Source organism: Lepisosteus platostomus, chromosome 8 (genome assembly GCF_059453375.1).
Source record: "Lepisosteus platostomus isolate fLepPlt1 chromosome 8, fLepPlt1.hap1, whole genome shotgun sequence".
In the NCBI taxonomy this organism is placed as follows: domain Eukaryota; kingdom Metazoa; phylum Chordata; class Actinopteri; order Semionotiformes; family Lepisosteidae; genus Lepisosteus; species Lepisosteus platostomus.
In genome coordinates, this window is record NC_142618.1 from 19,849,993 (window position 1) to 19,870,353 (window position 20,361).

The window sequence follows — 20,361 nt, forward strand, 5'->3', positions numbered from 1 at the left end:
GGGCAAGCGGAAGAGAGCGGGGAAGCTGCCTCCGTTGTTTCGGAGTCTCAAGGCGGGTCGATAACATAAGAAAAACTGGAAGAAAAGGACAAACCGGGTGGCAGGTGCAGAGAGCAGGTTGTTTTCTGTGGAGATTATGGTTTATAAAGCGGCTTGTCCGTGAAGATGCGAGAAAGCGACAAAGGTAAAGGTTTGTCTCCTACATGACAGAAACGCCGAGTGCTAGAAAAATGCGTGCAGAGTTGAGGGCACCTGGCGAGTATTACATTAGCACGAAGCAGAAGGCTGAGCTTACAATATGAAACTCTGATTAACAACTCAAGTTAACAAACTCTTACAAAGAACCCATAAATATTTCAAAGGAACCAATTTCAAGATTGCTGTGGATGCGATTTCAATTTGTTTCAGGCTACAAGGAGTACAGTACATATTACTACAACAGAACTGAAAATATAGTTACGGTACTTTGTTACAGTACATCAGTTCCAATATTCGGGTTCACTTTTTGGTTTTAAAAATTTAATACCATTCGAATACTTCACAGTACAGGTTTGATTTGGTCTCTCTGCCTTATGACATACGATGTAGCCCAGTTACAATGTACTGTATAGTACTGAGTAGAAGTTCCCAAGAAAGAGCACCACTGATATTTATCCTGTGCAAAATGCAGCACTCCACAATGATTTGAGACGCCTTTTTCAGCGCAGTATTGTATCACTGAGCTTTTATCTTCAGCACTCAGTAGTCGGTATTTATTGTGATTATTATGTGCAATGAGGACCTACAGAACACTGTAAATTGCTTATGAATATAGATCAGGTCCTTTTAGTGCTTATCCTCTTTAAACAATTTAATGCACATGAGTGGGCAGTAGCATTACACTTTTAACAGTCTCCCACTAAATCCCGATTTCCTTTAGAGTCATTGAAATGATGAATAGGATGGCACAGAAGCATTGAGTTCATATAACCCTTTGGTGATTCGGGAGCGTATGGTTATGTTATACAGAACAGCAGTAGTTCTGACTTGAGCAAAACCTTTCCATGTTGAACATTAGTGCTGCACTTCTGTAAGCTGATATTAATCATTTAGCTCTGCGTGGGCTTCGTGATTCATTAGAATGTGCTCTTCTCTACTGTATCAGCTACAAAACCTGATTAATTTCACTGTTGCTAAACACATAATAATGTGCCTCCCCTTCACTCTCTCTAAGCTTTTCACCAGTGAGAATCCCTCAAAAGCTCTGCATGCTGTTTGCATCAGATATGTGTAAAACAGCAGATGTAATGATCACTGCCACACCTGTAACTCGCATTACAGGAGATGGTTCTCACTATTAGACAATCCGAAATTCACCAAAGGTGGTTCAATTTCTATATGGCCTAACGGGACACTTTTTCCGTAATGAATATCTATGGTGCTATGAGGTATTAGGAAGTAGCTGAGAGACAGGCTGAGATATGAGAGGAAAAATGAAAGTCATATAGGAAGATGTGAGCACCATCAGCATACAAATAATAAAAAAGCCATTGAAGCTGATATTCCTCTGTCTTCCTAATCTTGAGAATGACAAAGCCAATCTGGCACAAAAGAGTCAGCTTTGTCTTGTGATTGGTACTTTCTGCACTGTGTTCTGCAGAACTGTGAGCTGGGTTTTTTATTGCGTAAAGAGAGAGGAGTTGATGATGCCTTAGTGCATCTCAGGGCTTGATACTCTCAATGCCAAGGATATACAGTAAGTCATGTGTAACCAATCGCAATAGTTTCTGGTGATCCCAGCCTTAAAAGCCATGCGACGATTAATGACATTAATTTCATCTTTTGCAACTCATAAGGCAGGATACATTAACACCTCAATACAGTAAGAGGAAACCTTGCTAAAAATTGACGTGCTTAGTCCTAGGGTAGCGATTCGTACACACAAAATATCCATATCTATTTTTGTATATTTATAGAATTGTTGCTACAAAAACAAATCACATACCCTTGCCTTAAAAGCTTAAATCTTTCTTAAGATTAAATCAAACATTATACATCTATGATAGTTTTCTAGCGTCATTTTAAAGGTAAAAAGCAAGTGTTACATTTTCTTTTATTCTCATTATTTCTGTTGCCTATAGAGTAGCCATATCTTAGTCCTGGTTTTTGGTTTTCACTGAAAAAAACATTCAAGACTGTCCTTTTGGTGCAAAAATTAACAGTTCCAGAATTAGGTAAGCCTCCAGTAGAAAATAAAAAGTCATATAATAAGTTCCTTATAATTTTAAAAGTATTAAAAGCAAGGGGGTGAAATTATCCATCATCTTAGCCATTTAGGCAGGTCTTGAAATCTCCCCATTGCCGCGTGTTCGTAAGTCTTTAATATCATCTGCAACTGTCGTCTGACTGGAGGAAAGCCAAACAAAGCACTTAACTCCCGACTAAGCAGGGACTTCCAAGGAAAATTCTGAAACAAACTGCATGAGTGCGTGGCAAATCTCTTCCGGAAAGAACATAACTTAACTAAATTAACACTTGACACTCAGGCTTCTTGTGTGACTATATGGCACAGAAGACATACTAATAACTTTTTTTTGTATGTGAAATAGAAATGATACTAAGACTGTTTCAGAATCATTTCAGTACAACATTAAAAAAAAAATCTTAACCTACTCAGCCAGATACTGAAAACTGGAATAAGAAAATAGCTTGTTAGAGCCTTACTCTTTAATGTGATACTGCCAGGTCATCTTAAGCATCAAGCTTGAAAAATCACTCAGGCGGCTTCACAGATTTGATTAGTGTGGCAGTGATTTAGAAATCTGTACAGCAGATGGTTGGCCAGCAAATACAGAACGTATTCATATCCTTGATTAAATGCATTTTATTTTTTGATTTGAGATTTTGTTTTGCAAAACAGCACATGCATTCATGCAGTATCGCTTGCATATATCAAAACAGGAACAACTGTAAAGCTATCGGTTATGAATGTTGCAAAACTCAGCGGGTCCAAACGTGTTTAAGTATAAAATGTTCATAATGATTTACACCCCTTGCAATCACTATTTTATTGATCACCCTTCACTTTGATACCATAGATAAGGTGCTACAATAAAGGTTCAAGCTGCTCTCAGTAGAGATATGTAACAATTCGTCCATGCAGAAATTCTCTAGCTCTTGCATGGTTTGCACTAGTGAACTGCTGTCTTTAGTTCATACCATAAATGTTTTATTGGTCTGGACACTATGATGGCCAAAACAATAATGTGCATTTATGCTCCCTTAACCCTCTGGCAGTAGATTTGGAGGTGTGCTTTGGGTCCTTATCCTGCTGGAAAAACCATTTGCGACCAAGCATGATCTTCTTAACAGAGGGAACCACATTTTTGGAAAAACATGTCTTGCTATAATTTGGAATCTGTCCTTGCCTGAATCGTAACCAGAACACCAGGACTAAAGGATGCAAAACAACCCTAAAAACAGGACAGGCCCGTTTCTGTTCTTTGTAGAAGACATGATGTTCTTTTCGACACAAGCTTCGCCTTTCTGTGCTATTACTGCTGACAACGCCATCTAAAAACCCATTTTGTGTTTCACCGAACCACATATTTTTTTGTCTTTTTTGGTTCAGCCAATTCATTCCTGCAAATTAACGTGATTTTTTTTAAACGAGATTGATGTGTACCGAAGACACCGAATTCATTCACCATATACATCCTGAAACAAATCTTGAAGACTGTTTCACAAGATTTACAAGAGATGCTAACCTCCAAAGACCGCTTTTCTGTTTGCGTCTTTAGTAAAACTTGCTCACATTCTTATCCTGTTATTAGCCTGGAACTTCGTGATCTCCAGGACGTCCTGCGAATTGGGCTGGTGATGTTTAATCTACAGAAATGCGGAGTATTACATTCAGGTAGCAAACGCATAACATATTAATACAAAATGGGGAAGAATGAACTTGAAAAACATACTGTACTTATGAAAAAGACTGAGGTGCTTATGTTGACATCTTCTAGACAATGTGGGGAAGCAATAAAAAAGAAGAAAATGTCTGGATTTATAGTTAAAAGCGTAGGATTGAACTCAAGGGATGTTATGTTAAAAATGTAGCATGCACTAGTAAGATCTCATTTAGAATAGAGTTACCATTTTGGTTACGGTATAATTAAAAATATATTGCTGCCTGTGGAATCACTCCAGAGAAGAGCAGCCAGACACTGCACATTCCAGGGCCTGAGGGAATGTCCCGCACTGACAGGTTGAAGGAACTTAATTTTTTTAGTCTTGAACGAAGGAACCTGGTCCAAGTATTGAGACCCCTCAAAGGCATTGACAAAGTCAGCTCAGTGGATGTCTTCAGAATAAAGAGTGCGATACAAGTCCATTGTGCATTTAAAACCAAGAATGGAAGGCACTCCATGATGCACATGGAACAAGCTACCCAGGAATGCTACTGTATTTAAGATGACTTTGCCTGGATGAAGGCTAGATAGGCCTTCTTTCTGCCTTCTTACAGGCTCAGGGCAGAAACAGTTCACCTCTGCACTCTGAACACTTCAGAACACTTCAATGTCAATACTTGGCACTGGGGCTTTTGTTTAAAGCAGCACGATAGTTTTAGGTTCACAACGATTTTCATTTTCCTGGATTACACAGGAGACGGGAGGAATCCAGCCTATAATAAGGGCACGACTAACCTTTCATTTGAACACATAAGTTGATAATATTTCTGGAATGTCAACCTCAACAGATGAAAACATTTTTAAATGTATAATGTATTGGTTCCCTCAACCAGAAACAAGGTTTTCTACTGTTATTTAAGTGTAATAAAGCATACCTACTTGCCATTTATCTTTTATTTTTTAGTGTTAATTCATTTTGGTCATTTTTTTTCTAACCCAACCGCCACCCCCATTTTAAGGGTCTTTTTTAATTTTTTGTAATTAGGCTCTTCTAGTGAATTGATTAACTTGCCACCTTGACAGCACCAGTACCACCCCGTAGCCAGGTCTTGTCAGATCTCATGAGCTAAGCAAGTCTGGGTTTGATCCCTACTGGAATGGGAAACATTCATTAAAAAAAACAGGTTTATTTTGCTGTAATTGGTATTGGTGGAACTGTAAGTGTCTCCCTTCCCTCTACCCTGGAATTTCTAAAATCAAGCACCAAACATGGTTTTGACAGGGGACATGTGACAGGAGATACAGTTCCTCAGAGGAGGTCCTGTCCACATGGTCTTTACAGGTCCCCAGGGACTGGAAGGGCGTCTTGGTTGAATTCCACTTTGGGCCTGGGCGATCTGACTTTCACCATGGCGAAATGGTGAAGAAGTAGCTCACTTCTTTGTCCCATCTGTTCTGTAACGGTGCTAGTAGAACGTAATGGTTTTTGGTTTTATCCGCTGGGTGCTGAACTCCAGACTTCAGTGGTCTGGGGAGAGTGGCACAGTAATGCAGACAACTATTATTATCATTCTCAATTGAAGGTGCAGGGCACTAGTAGTTAGTCCCTGCCTGCATCTCTTGTTGATTCGTGTGGAAAGTCGAGAATAGGTATTTTCTATGTTCATTTGCAACAACCGCCAGCATGACTGCAAAAATTGTGTAAAATCACTAGCTTGCAAAGGAATCGGATGGCCTCCACGACAGAACGAAACCGATTAGGAAGCTTGGACGAAACTCCTATGTAAACAGAAGTTGCTAGGCTGTTAAGTATGTGCTAGACGAAAATAGTGTTTATGGAGTCAAAACCAAAATGATATGTTAGCAATGCAGTTCTCACAGCTCCACTGTGCTGCAATTTTGTGGCATGACCTTGAAGCACATACACAAATCAACAGTGTCCCATCAAGCACGCCTGGGTTTTCCATATGCCCAGAATATTCAAAAGGTACCATTTTTCATTTATGAGCAAATGAAGGTTTCCTCATAACACTTCAGAATCGACGGCATTACTTCTGAGAGGATATTTACCTTCAATTTTTGAGATTAAACTAACACTTATTAAATGCGTGTAATTTACATGTTAAGGATACCCAAACCATCCTGTATTTTTTAACTAAGAATTCTACCATTACATATAGTTTAATGAATCTTACATATGTCTGGACTAAATACATTCTGATATCTCATTTAGGGCTTTTCTGAGTCTGTCCAGCATACGCCTGACAACAGCACCTTATTGGACAAACCGTAAAATAAGGCAGTGAAATAATTATATGTGTTACAGAAATCATAAAACTATGACATGGCATTTAATATATATTGGGGTTGAAGCAGGGAGCGGTGGCAGTGTGTTGGCTGCATAGGCGCAAGTAAAGATCCATTCCGCTCTGAAAAGGTGAAGGAATAAACAGTGGTTCAGCCGTAGAACTCGCCTAAAGAAAGCCGAAGCGTTGTGTTGTTCCTGTATAATTTATTGTATTGTAATCTGGATCTAAACAGGCAATTATAAAATTGAAAGTCGTTTCCTGTCTATTATGTGCATCAGCATACACTAAGAGCAGTAACAGTGGTATAGCTTGGATCTGTGGAATACAACAAATCAAAGTAGGACCTATGGACAGGAGTATCACCACGCCACTGTTCAGGCAGTGGTATGAATAGCAGTACAGGAGCTCTGGAAACAGTCAGCACAGTGAGAGGTCATGACTGTTAACTGCAAAGCATGTCTTGGAATAGAGATTTCCAGCTGCAGGTCCTGGGTACCTTCTGGGGTCTTGCATGGTCCACCCAGACAAAGGGAAGGGTTTGACCCCACTGTACATCTATCAACATGTAAAACCCAGCAGTCTTCTACAGTAGGGGGCAGCGTGTCACAGTGGGTAAGTTTCCTGGTAAGACTCATGACTTGTGGGTTGTGGGTTCGAGTCTCTGCTGCAGACATTGCTGCTGTACCTTGAAAGAGGTACTTTACCCCAGTTCTTCCAATTCATACGGATGCATAAATGGGAGTGGTATTGCTGGGGAGGGATAATCACTGCAGTGGACCATTGGTCCTATCTGGTGAGGGGGCTGTCATGTGATCTCACGTCTGCTTAATGGCACGGAGACTAGGATGAGGTATAACTTTCCTAATACAGAAGAGGTGTGAGGAGAGCGCTTATGGTGGGTCTGTTGACCTGCAGTTTGGCCTTGAACTGTTATGTCACTAACAATAACACTGTGCTGTAATAATTTCATATCTGAAATGGATTTTAGTCCAAACCGGGGAGGGTGGTGGGGGGGATCCTTATTTAGAAGGATTTCTTGAAACGAGTCCTCCGGGTAAGAACACTCCGACAGTCCCCTTCGGGAGAAAGCTCTCCAGGCAGCCAGGAATCCCTCGCTCCCTCAAGGGAAGGTTCAGCGCTGTCGTTCTCATGCTGACCTGCGCCTTGTGGCTGAGTGACAGGCGCACAGGGAAGAGGGGCCAACAGGTCCAGAAGAGAAGGAGATAAGCATAGCTTCTCTGTCACGGAAGGTGACAATCAGGGCTACGCCGATCTTTTATTAACAGCCACTTTTTGCCATCCTTTCATCAAGAAGCGTCTCCAGCAATAATAACGCAGAGTCATTTCAAGGCCACCTGATACTGGTGTGATTTAAAAGCCCTGCGACTCTTGAATATTCTTTCTCAGCCAGTGCTCGCTCTCTTCTCCTGACAGCGCCTGCTTTCGGATAAAATATAGCAATAAGCCAGCCACAGATAAATATTCTGCACAAAAAATCAGCCTGTGGGAATCTTGGCCAATACAGTTTTTGGCATGGGTCCTCCTCCTTCTTTATTTTGCAATATTCGAGAAACAACAGCTTCCCCTTCTATTGGATTCCTGAAAGAGTCACTCTGGCACTTGTTAAATGATGTCCATCTGCTTCACTTGTAGCAGATGCCTAGCACAGAAGCAAACAAAACAATATTTTGGAGGCAGTGTGTTTTCTGGCAAGCAAACGACTATGTTATATATTCCTAGTATGCCAGTAATAAATAATTCCCAAAAAGTTCTACTTAATCCATCTTGATAAAAGTTTTTTTTTCCAGGGCTTTTATATATGTTATTCAAATTTTACACTATTCATTTTTAAAGTCACATTACAAACATTACTTTGATTTTACTGTAGATTAAATGACTGGGCTGGCTTCTCCATGCCCAGTACTCTCACTGTTATATGAAAAGAGTATCTGTTTTTTCAGTCCTGTTGAGGTATTGTTTTTTATTGTTTTACATAAAATATTCTCGTTTGGGGAGATGGTTTTAAGCACTTAAACTGTACAATTCTCTAGGATTCAGTAACTGCCTGGATCTTGGTGTGACTTAATTTAGTTTTAATGAGTCTCTGTTGCCTATTCAAACACTACTGTTTTCATTTAACATGTTTCTGACTCAGCCATGTTAAATGTTGCCTATCTTTAAAAAAACATACCATGTTAATGCTGCATATTACAGGTTGGATACATATTTTAATGCACCCCAAGTCCTGTAGAGCCATTTTCTGTAAATGTGAAGCTAATTGCGGCACATAAGAAGATTTGGTTTGTATCTCAAGCTGTAGATCTTTGAAGAACGTCTAGAGATCTCCAAAACACTTAAGGGGACATGACAACTCAGAGCTACAAGGGGAAGTGAAATGTTATGCATTAATTACAAAGGAACAAGTAAACGTTTATTCCGTGGTGAAAAGAAAAGAGACAATGTTTCAGCTATGGAGCCTTCTTCAAGTGTGTGTTAATTGTGTTAGCTTTACCAGGTTAACATAAAACAAGTAAATCTGGACCTAATTTTTCAATTCAAAGATTTCCTCTCACTTTATTTTTGTAAACTCTGTTATTGTATTTTGTTTTAACAGGAAAGAATACACAATTCTACTCCAGAAAGAGGAGTCAAAGAAATTTGATCTTGGTTAATATACGATTGCAGTTTCTTACTGGCCTGTAAATCTCTCTCTTGCTCAGCATAGTTGAAGATCATTTCATTTATCGTGATCTATATCATATCACATGGATCAGAATACAATTTTCAGCAAGAAGAAAAACATAGAAAGGGATTCCTGGCATTTAATTTCCCATTAAAGGGTAATTTGGCATAAAAAACTCTGGCACATGCAATGGAAATCTCCAACTCCTTGTTTTCAATGAAATTCCCTTAAGGACAATTTTTTTAAACAAAGGCCCTTAGTTTTCCACTGGAAAGACAAAGAAAATCCGAACCCACCATCTCCTGCCACATGTCTGATTATTCATCGGACTTCGGGATTGGCATTTATTGTGTGTACATTGGAGTCAGGTTCCGTTAGCTGCCAATTGTCTTATTAATGCACAGCTCAACCACCACACCCTCGTTAATTTAGAACGGCAGTTTGGTTTCAGGAACGCGCAAGTGAGGCGGAGGTATATTAATTCAAACCATCAGTGCCAGGGACCTGGAAAATCCAGTTTTCTCACAACCAAGAAATACAGGCCTGAAATTTCAGACGCTCTCTAATTATCAAAGGGCTTCACTGCAATAATATGTTGGAATGCACTAAATGTTACAAAAGGAATGATGCAAAATAAAGACGAGCTATTTTAACCACAAGGTTGCACGTACAAATTGTACTGTGACTTATTTCGTTATGTAAGATTCTAAACAGAACTTGGTAGGAACACTTTAATGTGGCCAAATATCTTTATTCTCTAAGAACCCTATGCGGTGAGGTTATATTGTTAAGAAACTCTAATGAAACCAATAAATTGTGGGAATGAATGAAAACAGGTGTGAGGCACAGAGTAATCAAGTGGTCCAACTACAGTAGCTGGCGATAAAAAGGTTCTGTTGTCTTACCATGATAAAAGTCTGCCACCTAACTTTATCACAAAAATATATTTTTTTAAATAAACAGATCTGGCAAATGAATCTGATATCTGGGTGGCCTGTTCTGACTAGAAGAGAAAAGTGTGGCAATGTTTGGTATCCAAGCTACGGTACTTTCTAGGATGCTTCTTGAAGGTGCCCCTTTATGGATTTAAAACAAGGACGTGTTGGTAAATTGAAATCCTCTTCTCTTTCAGGAAGCACTGTGACGTTCAGCTCAGGGCATCTTAAAACTATCCAAAGGGGTTGTAACCTTTTTCAGGAAAAGAGGCTGTAATGTCAATTCAAGCTGTTTAATATATGTTGCCACATTGAGGCGAAGCAAGATTTCAAACGCTTGGTGGACGTACTGGGCTCTTGACGTCACAATGTGATAATGCACAGCGAATTCTCCAGAATCGCAAGTACATGCTGTCCTTATTTTCAGTACTTAGTCAATTGTTCCGTTAATTCAAAAAACAGAATCAGAGTCTTTTTAAACATAAGACATTTCTTACACATTTCTAAAGATGTAGACAGCAGCTTGTGTACTGCATAGGTTACACTTGCATCAGGTTCCTTCCTCACACTGCCAGAGAGCTGTTTTTTTTACCAGCCTGAATCCTAGGCACATTTATTTTCAAATAAAAACTGAGATAAGAGATGCACACAACAGATTTGTACCTGATTAGAAGACTCGTGGTTCAAAAGGAGACATCCACATAGAAGCTATGAATATAGGGTGTTTTTGTTTTTAAGCTTCAATACAAGCGACCGTTTGTCAGGCAAATTGATTTTGCCTTAAGCAGCTTGGCATCTATTCCAGAATAAACACCCTGCCCATGCACCAGGACTCTGTAACTACTCATGTCTACATCAAAGGGATATTATACAGTAGTCCATGTGTAACATTATGATTTGCTGGCCGTGAGTTTGGGATTAGATATCCATTGTGAGAACTATGCAAACAAATTCTGTAGTGACAAATAGAGAATTAACAGTAATCCTGCTTGAAAAATACAGTAAATCTGAAGCAAAAACTTTTGTGTTGAAATATTGGTGGGCGAATGTTCAGGTTATTTCTATTCGGTTGGTATATCTTCGGAAAAAAAAACTAGAACACTTTAAAAATTACAAAATGTTTTGCTCATCACAAATTTACAAATTATTATGCCACGGTACTCTTCAGAACCCCGACACTGTACTGATTTTTTAAGGCACTGCTGCCAGACAGCTCCAGAAAGAAAATGAAATTATAGGTATAAAAAGAATGAAACGGTAAGATGAACATTATTCTGTTTTGTTTTTTTTTTAAACGCAAATCATTTTTAAAAAAGCACAATGGGTTTTTCAGTTTGTATCTGCATGAATATGTCAACTACTTACCAGCACGATAAACAAAATTGGCTTCGGTTTCTGAAGACGAAGGTGAAAGCAGTTCTTCATCATATTCATTGGAACTAAAAGACCCTGAATGGTTTCTTTTGCGGGAGTCCATGATGACATTGGAAACCATGACGTGGCGCAGTGAGTCATTGAGGTACCGATGCAATAAACTGCTTTTGTATTTGGGCGGAGACACATAATCCTCGCTGAGAGATGTGTCAGCTCTCAGTCCCGAGCCGACGACGGTGGCTTCCTTTTTAATAACGCTCTGGTACATGGGCTTGCTGAACTCTGCCGTGCTCGTTGGGTTCCGGGATGCGTTTTCTCCATCTGAAAGAACAGGGGGGGAGATAAAAATAAAGAGTAAGGGACAGTGAGAGACAGTCACACAGCTATTTGTGTATGCATAGCTCTTTGAAACCTTACTGCTCCCCTTCCATTCAGTCTCAATCAGTATTCTTAGGGCCACACCTGACTTCTCTTACAGCCATAGGACTGTACCCCAGCTGCCAGCCCACACTGACTTGGGTTCAGATCACATCGAAACATTTCACCCACCCACCACTCACAACGAATGCTGCTAGGGCTCGATGGCCGGCTTCCACTGTAAATGACACAAAACCGCCATCACATGCTAGGTCCGTGATGACAAATGGCAAGTGCGCTGTAGCCTGGATTTGATCTAGACCTAATTGGTGCTAAAGAAACGATCTGACAGACGAAGACAAGAATCAGAACTGTTTAATGCTGTCGGTGCGGTCTTGATTTTGTTTTTCCCTGCAGTAGGTGTTTAGTGGGATTTAGGCAGTAGGCACAGCACAGAGGGAAAAGGTTAATCCCCCCACCTAGCTACCCGTCAAAAAATGTCACATGCTAGGTTTCTTATACAAAGTTTTAGGGACGTTCTAACTGGAACTGAAATCCAAGCGATCAGCCAACACAGGGGTAATGAAAGGTTTCCCAGGCAACAGGAGGCCTTCTTGTTCCAGAGAACAAGAGGGCCCCGTCTTGCCCATTCAGTAGTTAAGAGCTAATGAGTTAAGCAACAGAGCCCAGTAGCTTATTCCCTACTCCTACACCCCTTTGTGTAAAGAAGCACCCCCTTTGTTCTCCATTTTAAATGCACTTCAGTATAGTTTCTACTTATGTCTTCTGGTATAAGATGTCCAAGTGATATTTTGCATTTGAAGGTGCAGAAGTGCAGAAGTACTGCATAACAAGGTATTGTGTCAATGGTTAAGAAAACACCATGCAACCATTTGGATTAAAGCAAAAGGGAATTTGAAAATTCGTAGTGTACTGCTGCTGCTCTATATTATCTGCCTTTAAATGTTCTAAAGTCTAAGTGTGGTGATTTTATAATCCCCATGTTCTTGACAAGGGACTTTGCCTGCAACAAAACCTACATCAACAACAAGTAGGGCTACAAGGGTTTAGTCTGAACTGCAGTGACAAAAAATGACATGCCAAACACAAAATTCATGATCACCCTACATCAAGGAAATATCTAGAAAAATTGAGTATCGCAATAAAATAGTCTTCAGCCACTATAATCCTACCTGTTAACTTGGTTTTCCAGGTTTTGTTGTACAACAGAAAGGAGAATGGATTTCCAAATAAAAGTGATGAAATGTTCTGACACGTACCTTCCGAGCATGTATCGTCACTGCTAACACTCAGTCTCTCCGCATTCCCCTGGACATATTTGTTATATAATTTGATACGTAAAGCCCAGCTCAGGTCAGGTTGTCTTACAGTATTCTTCAGTCTCCGCCTGGCATTAGCAAACCAGTTGGATACCTGCAAAATGAAAATAAAACAGAAATGTCATAATTTAGCACTAACCCAGAACCTCAAACCCTATATATACTGTACAGGTATTAGCACCGGTACTTTTTGGCGACCTAAAAAAAAATCAGATTTCCAAGATGCCCAGAATTTAATCTCTTTGATTAAATGTTCAATTAATTTTGTGGAATAAAACAGAAGCTCGTGGATGCCTGTTGAGAAAGGCCTACTTGGAAAACGTGAGAATTCCAATTTGTTTTCCTCGGCAGGCAGTCATGTCCTTGTGCTCATTTTCTACAATGTTAAGACCGCCGTTTTACTGGACATAATTTAGTATTACAGTTAGCCAGGGAAACAGAGATTTCAACGCAGTTCAAGGCATTCCTTTCCGGATGCTGCCGGGTGCATGTAAGCTAATAGATCCTGCAGAAATCGAGATACTGTCTGGAGGACTGAGCTGGTGAAACCTTTCTTATTTTCTGTTGTGCTCAGCAACCCTGGGTCCTTTATTCTGAAAACACGGCCATCTGTTTTTAACCCCTCGGTTCAATGAAATTTAAAATGAATATCTAGTCCAGCAGGTTATTGCGGTAGTTAATACCGTGCTTCTGACTGGGTCCTTACATTTAATGGAAATAGGCATTTTTAAAGGAACACCTGCTGACATGTTGCTCTTTACTACAATGTCTAGTCTCCTGATACTCAGTCCTGTGCCTGAACAAAGACAACCAGGAAAAGAGTTACAGAGCCTGCAACGGCTTATGAATCATCATCTAGGCACACATTCTGCCCGTCCATCTGAGATGTGCGAGCATGATCATTTTTAAAAGGGGCACAACAAAAACAAAGGAGCATAGTCACTCTAAAGACAGAACCACAGGCGTGGTCCTTTTAATGTTATGAAGTGACAAAAAAAACCTTTTTTGTTTCTGGCATTGTTCTTATCCCCTCTTTAGAAAACCTTGCTGAAACTGGATTATTCTTACTATTAAAAGCATAAGAGATGAATTTGGGACACAATTTCTCATTCTGTACACTTGTGCCCTGCACTCCCCGCCTGAAATTATAATAAACTTTAGATACTGAACAGCCCTTTGGGAAACAGTGTTAACTGTTATTCTGGGTCTACCACTTTTATATCACATTGGAGCATCTTATATTTTATGGTTTTGAATTTCGCACTGAATTCGAAGCAGAAAGTCAATTCAAAGTTGAATTTTCACTTAATGAATTATAAACATCTTTTTACTCACTAAGCTGTTCTCAGGATTTCCAATTATGAAAATATTTAAAAGGTAGGAGATGCTTGAATCTTGTCCATCAGCTAAAACACTTTTAATCAAGAATATCAAATTGGAATAATATCCTTCAGAAGTCACAAGTTGAAGAAACATTATCACACCTACATTATCTCAGACTTGATTGGGATCTTCTTACTTTTCTAATTATATAAATACTAGGAGTACTTGCCAGTAAAAAGCTTTGAAAATCCCCCACTTATCAAAAACATGGGGGTAATACAGGATCTGTCATGTACTTCCACAAAGTATTTTATTCACAGACTTACAATTGCATACCATTTTTTTTAATTAAAAAAATAAAATGTCAGTTTATGCCAATTCTTATCAATCTGGACAAGTCATGCTTTTAATCATTAAAAAAAACATGAACTACTTATTCAAGATTCCCATTTTTTAATTTGAGAATGTAAAGCACATTATTCTGAAAGCCACATATTCTGATTTTTTTAGGATTTGGGATGGACATTTTCCTTTTCTAGTTTAATGTAAATTAATAAGATCAACATATAAGTATTTCCCAAATGTATACTTCAATTTTATGTGTCTATGAGACAGTCTATAAGAAGTTAGAATCTGCATGGACTTCAAAGATGTTTAAATTTGGCAGCACCTTTCTGTAGAAGAAGACTCATTTATAATAACATAAATACAGTACAGTGGATTTGGAAGGATCACACCTGTCTTTTAAAGCCCTTTTCAATTTATTTGAATGTTTCAGTCTGATTTATGTGAGGAAAATTGGAAGAGAGTTAGCGGAGGCTTTTAATAAAATCCAAATTCAGACAAATCATAATAACCGTAAAAAAGAAAGAACCTTTCTCTAACCCCCATATCTTTTGAATCTGGATTTTGTTTTTAATTTATGCATTAGGCAGACAGCTAGACACCAGGGATTGATGACATTTCTAAATCCTCCCATTCAAAACAGATGAGCTTATTCTTGAAACGAACTATTCGATTCAGTTGCTCACGATAAAGCTTTTTAAAATATGAATGTTGACGTAATCCCCTTTTTTATAAGTTAGCCATCAATGATCAACAGTTTGCTGCTGTAATTAACTACTGTTACATCCGCACAGTGTACTGTATGTGCTGTATGTAACGAGAGTTGTCCGTTTCTGGCGGTGACCCCCCTCACCTGCACTAAAGTCATCTGTGAGCCAAGTGCCAGGAGAATTTTCTCTGTTTTTGTCGGGTAAGGATTATCTCGGTGTTTGTAAAGCCACTGTTTCAGAGGACGAGCCATATCCTGCAGAGCCTGTCGTTTATGTCTCACTTTTCCTCCGTTTTGACGGGACCTGAGGAGACAAATTGAGAAAAATACATCCAACGCACTTTGCGTCACCCGGGAATTGTGCGCCACCAGTTCGAACATACTGTCCGACTTTATTGGATGTAAAGATTAATTATCCTATCACGTTATAAATGTATATCATCTGCGGAAACACTAAAAGACCAGAATGTTACGGACTGTAACAGCTGTTTAACTGAACGCGTTTCAGCCGAAAATAGAAAATCGACAGCTGTATTATTTCTGTTTTTATTATTTCACATTTGGTACCTGTTCAGTGTTTATCGTATTAACGTTCGGAAACATTAAAATATATTAATCGAACATATAACCAGTTTCCAATCAATATCTATTTAGGAAGCCTTTACATTAGTAATTCTTACAGATGTCTTCCTAACAGTACAAATAGTAACGGCAGTTCCTTTTTTTCTCTTATGGCACATTATCCATATGAGGTGTGTTTAAAAACGAGAAAAATCACCTTAATGAAATTTACTATACTGCTGATCTTAAATAAACGCGAACTTAGCTCGACGATGAAGAATCATTTCTAGACATCAAACAAATCCATAAAACAGAACGCCAGCTCAATTAAAAGGCAAAGCAAATAAATGGCACGCAGAATCACGTCAATACATTTAATCTGTTAATGCCGTTTAAACTTCAAATCCATGCCCGGTCAATCAAATCAGTACACCTGAAGGGCAGTTCTATGTGTCTGTTCGCTTTTCTCCATCTAGAAAGTATAAAAATATTTCCTTGTCATTATCATCATAATGTTGAACACCAACGTGTTTGGTATCTGTAATTGCACAGAACATTTACTGTTAAATGTTGTTGTTGCAGCTGCACGACAGCTACACGTTTCGCATATTTCTGTGATACAGGAAAAATAAAGCTTTTTTTATATGAACTTGTACTCTCACTAGAGATACCCTCGCCTAATCGGATTTTACTGTGAACCTTTTAGGATTTATTTCATCAGTCACGATTTGCGCCTTTTGTGTAACGCTTATTTATGGTCTGTAGGTGGCACGACCGAGCCGTCAAAAGAACTTTTCATCTTCTCCGATACATCATTGCAGATGTGACATATTTCCTTCTGCCCTCAAGTCTCCCTGAGGTTCATGTTCTACAAATATTTCCCTTGTAATCTAGATCTGTATGAACAAAATAAAAAGAACATTTTACTCCCTGTACCAGCCTTTGGCGACACACATTTCGTGTTTATATTAATATTCTTTATTAGTAATATTCCCACTGAAAGGGCACTTTTCAGTCTTTATATTATCTTTAGGTCTCACTTTACACACAGAACGCATTACAATATCTCCAACACAGACCAAAGCAAAGTAACGTAAGAATGTTTACATAGGCTGACTTTATATTTCATGCAGAATCGAGTCGGATGTGTTGTTGGTTTTAAATCGCAAAGCATTATTAAAGGTCTGGGCCTGCAGTATTATCTGCAAATTATAGCTTATGTCTCTCATACGTAATCACCCAGAGCAGTTAATAGTAAGTGCATCGGCAATTTCTGAAACTAATCGATGACGTGATATAGTACAGTATATATTCGTAGAGATTCTAACAAAATACATGACTGACTGGACCGCACAAGCAGTTCAAGGGTGTACTTATAAATAAAGAACAGAATGAACTACACTTCTTGAATAAATCGACTAAAGGGTTAACGTCAGCTTAAATATACCGAAATCAGAGTAACCCATGTGTTTTAATTATCTACAAGTTTATAAACAACGACGAGCCTTCTGAGTTTTCCTGTTATTTTCACAGTATACTAGAGTTGTTCATTTCACGGATATATGTTTCATGAACTGTTTTTTTTTTACTTGGTTAGAATGTGCCGGAATGAATACTCCGGCTGTTTATACCGTGCAATTTGTCTGGTACACTAATAAATTTACGAAGAAGCTTACTGATCAAGAACTCTCTGGTCACATTGAAATTGAAACAAAAATTAAAAGTAACTAAAGTTTTATTTACTAATATTCACATTCTTCCCGTTTGTTTCATTTACAGTATATACTGTATATGTGGGTAGCTCTTTCAATTACAAAGACAAAATAATGGCATGCTACTGGCGACACTAACTCTAATTTTTAAACGTTTAACTGATTTTCTTCTGGTATGAAAAAAAAAGTGCGTAACCAAGCCTCGGGATATAAAATCCCCTATTGCTGCCTAATTTTCTTTACCTTTGTTGTTTTCTGAAAACAAAGTAAAAGTACGTACCCGGATCTCCGGTGCCTGATTCCGGAGCTGTCTTTGATAGAATGGTTTGAGATTATATCTGGATGTTGTCCATCAATAACTTCTAAATAGTTTCTACTGCTCCTTTCAACTTCTTTGGCCTTTTCTTCAAAAAGGACCTGATTGCTTAGTTTATTAAACACGATCGTGTTCATCTTTGGTGCTGTATTCCCTTTATTTTGGTCTCCTGGTGATCGATGCGCAACTATGCGAAGAAACTGCAGTGTCTCCAGTTACTCGTCCTGTGAGAAAAAGCAAACGGTTTCAGCATGAGAATACTTTCTACACGCTTTTAGTGCAGAAGCGAGAAAGTGCATTATTTTGAAACGAAACGACGTATCGCCTCCCCGATTCGGATACACACTTTCGTATTCGTATGTGTGAAATGTTCATCGTCGTTTTACTTTTTTAACTGCTGTTCTAAACTCCACTTGGGATGGATGCAGATCCGATTCTTCGGCAAGTTTCGATGTAAAAGAAGTTGCCATTTGCTTTATGAACAAGGGTCGTTTACTTGGCGTGGATCTCTCCACATCATGTTTGTCACGAATTACTTTCTTTTTCTGATTTTATCTCCACATTGACAGAAATACATGCCCCTCGACCACCACACACACACACAGGCGCACCGAAAAGACACGGAGACAGAAACCTCCGAAAAGTAACTTGATAAAAAAAAATCAATTACAAATAGTGCCCCGCTACGAAATAAGGACTGGTCAACATTTACTGTATTATATTTGTTATGATTTTTGCTTTTGCTAATCATTACTGTGTGCGCGTATTGGTAGGGTGACATTTACAAGAAGGGCTACAGTTCTGTATAGCCGCACAGGAAATATATTACTCTTAATATATGGGTAATGCTATACGACTGTCCATGACATGTATATTCAGTTATCTATGTTATTGGTCCTTCAGTGTGCGATAATGCGTTAATCACTTCTATAACAAATCATTTTCACATTTTTGTGCGTGTATGAGCCCAGTCCACACTTCCAGAACGCGATGTTACAGAAAAAGACTAAGCAAATAAAAAATGTTTCTTCTGAATGCATTGCAATGGATGTCTTCCAACGTGCTTATTGACTTAAGTGTACAGACAGCTCGGTGTTTTAGTACTTTCCGATAGAAGAGGGCTCTTTTTTAGAGTCATATAAACTGCAGCCTCTTTGATTTTTTTTTGTATAGTTCACATATTTATAGTTTTACAAACGAATAACTGGAATTATATCTGATTTATTTGAAAGGGCATATCTTTACACGCTGAAGTCTGAGGTCTCAATTTTATTTATATATTTTATTGAGCGGAATATGTGGTTCGCTATCCGTTTTCGGAAAACATGTCATTTAAAAATAAAATGCTAGACATAACTGAATAATGTTAGGTGTTTTGAAACTGTAACCCATCTAAACCTGAAATGTTAATAACGGACCATTCAGGTTATATCTAAAAGGCTGCATTCCTTATCATATCTCTTCGCTTGAGCAGAAACGCTGAAAAAGCCTCTCTAAACAGAATAGTGATCCGCTATCGGACGCGTGAAACCTTTCGGTTTACAATCAGCAGAGCAGAGAGGAGCTGAATAAATCCCATTACCTGTAAAGCGCCCCTCCTGCGTCTCTCTGTAGCGGATAATCCAGTTCCCTGTGTCCCATTCCACGCTCACATGTTCTCCGTGCTAAGTTCCTGAGCTCAAACCACAAGAACCGCGGCCGCCTCTGTGCTTTATTCACCAAGCCTGGGCGAGCGCGCCCGGGAATATGAATTCCGCACCCTTCTCATGTTTCTTAGCTAAGCGCCGCAGCCTGCGAACATAAAGTTAATGCTCTATGCCTGTTCCGCGGCTCAAGGAGAGGGAGGCTACTGGGTTACATCTCTACAGTGTTCCCTGTGAGTCTCAGTCTGGACGGATTCCAGCAGCCGGTCAACAGCAGACAAGCGCAGCTTTTGTTTACTGTGATGGAGATCCTCCTTGGCGCATTATCGCGCAGCTTCGCGATACGGAGGGCAAAGAGACGGGGAAATAAAATCAGATTTGCTTCAGTTCGCTAAAAGGGGTGCAACTTCGTTAAGTGGACCGAATAAGGAGAACGAGGAGAAGCTTTATGAGTAAAGTGAACAAGTAACAACCTAACGAAGTATCTCGACTGAAAAGGCATCGCAGTTTATGTCTGTGGGTTGAGTATAGCTCCTTTTCTGTGCAGAATTAGTCATAATTGGCGATAAAGTCGGCTAATACCCATTCTTCACCAGTGAAATAACCAGCACTGGAGCAGTCCGTGTCTGTTAAGACACCTACTGTACTGTACAAACTGCGACTGAAACCGCTTTCAAAGGCTTGCCTCATCCGCAGAATAAACCTCGAGCACCAAACATACTGTCTGAAAATCCGTCATATGTGTCTCGACGGCAGAATCACACAATCCGCTACTGTAACATCGCGTAATTGCGGAGAAGGGCGATTGCTAAGCAAAGGAAACTAATCATAATAAAATGTTCACTGCGTGTGGTAGCCTGACAGTCGGAA

At 39.2% G+C, this 20,361-nt stretch overlaps 1 protein-coding gene across 1 annotated transcript in view; it reads right to left on the reverse strand.

The window, feature by feature from the left end:
* The window catches only part of mkxa (mohawk homeobox a), a 31,716-nt gene extending 11,734 nt beyond the window's left edge, over nt 1-19,982 (reverse strand). Inside the window, exons 1-5 of the mRNA XM_088642807.1 lie at nt 19,431-19,982; nt 17,813-18,072; nt 15,404-15,563; nt 12,823-12,976; nt 11,177-11,506 (exon numbers count right to left, since the gene is read on the reverse strand). Of these exons, the coding sequence (XP_088498933.1) occupies nt 11,177-11,506; nt 12,823-12,976; nt 15,404-15,563; nt 17,813-17,985 (817 nt within the window). The 5' untranslated portion in view covers nt 17,986-18,072; nt 19,431-19,982. The remainder of the gene's footprint in view (nt 1-11,176; nt 11,507-12,822; nt 12,977-15,403; nt 15,564-17,812; nt 18,073-19,430) is intronic.
* Between the last annotated feature and the right edge of the window lie 379 nt (nt 19,983-20,361).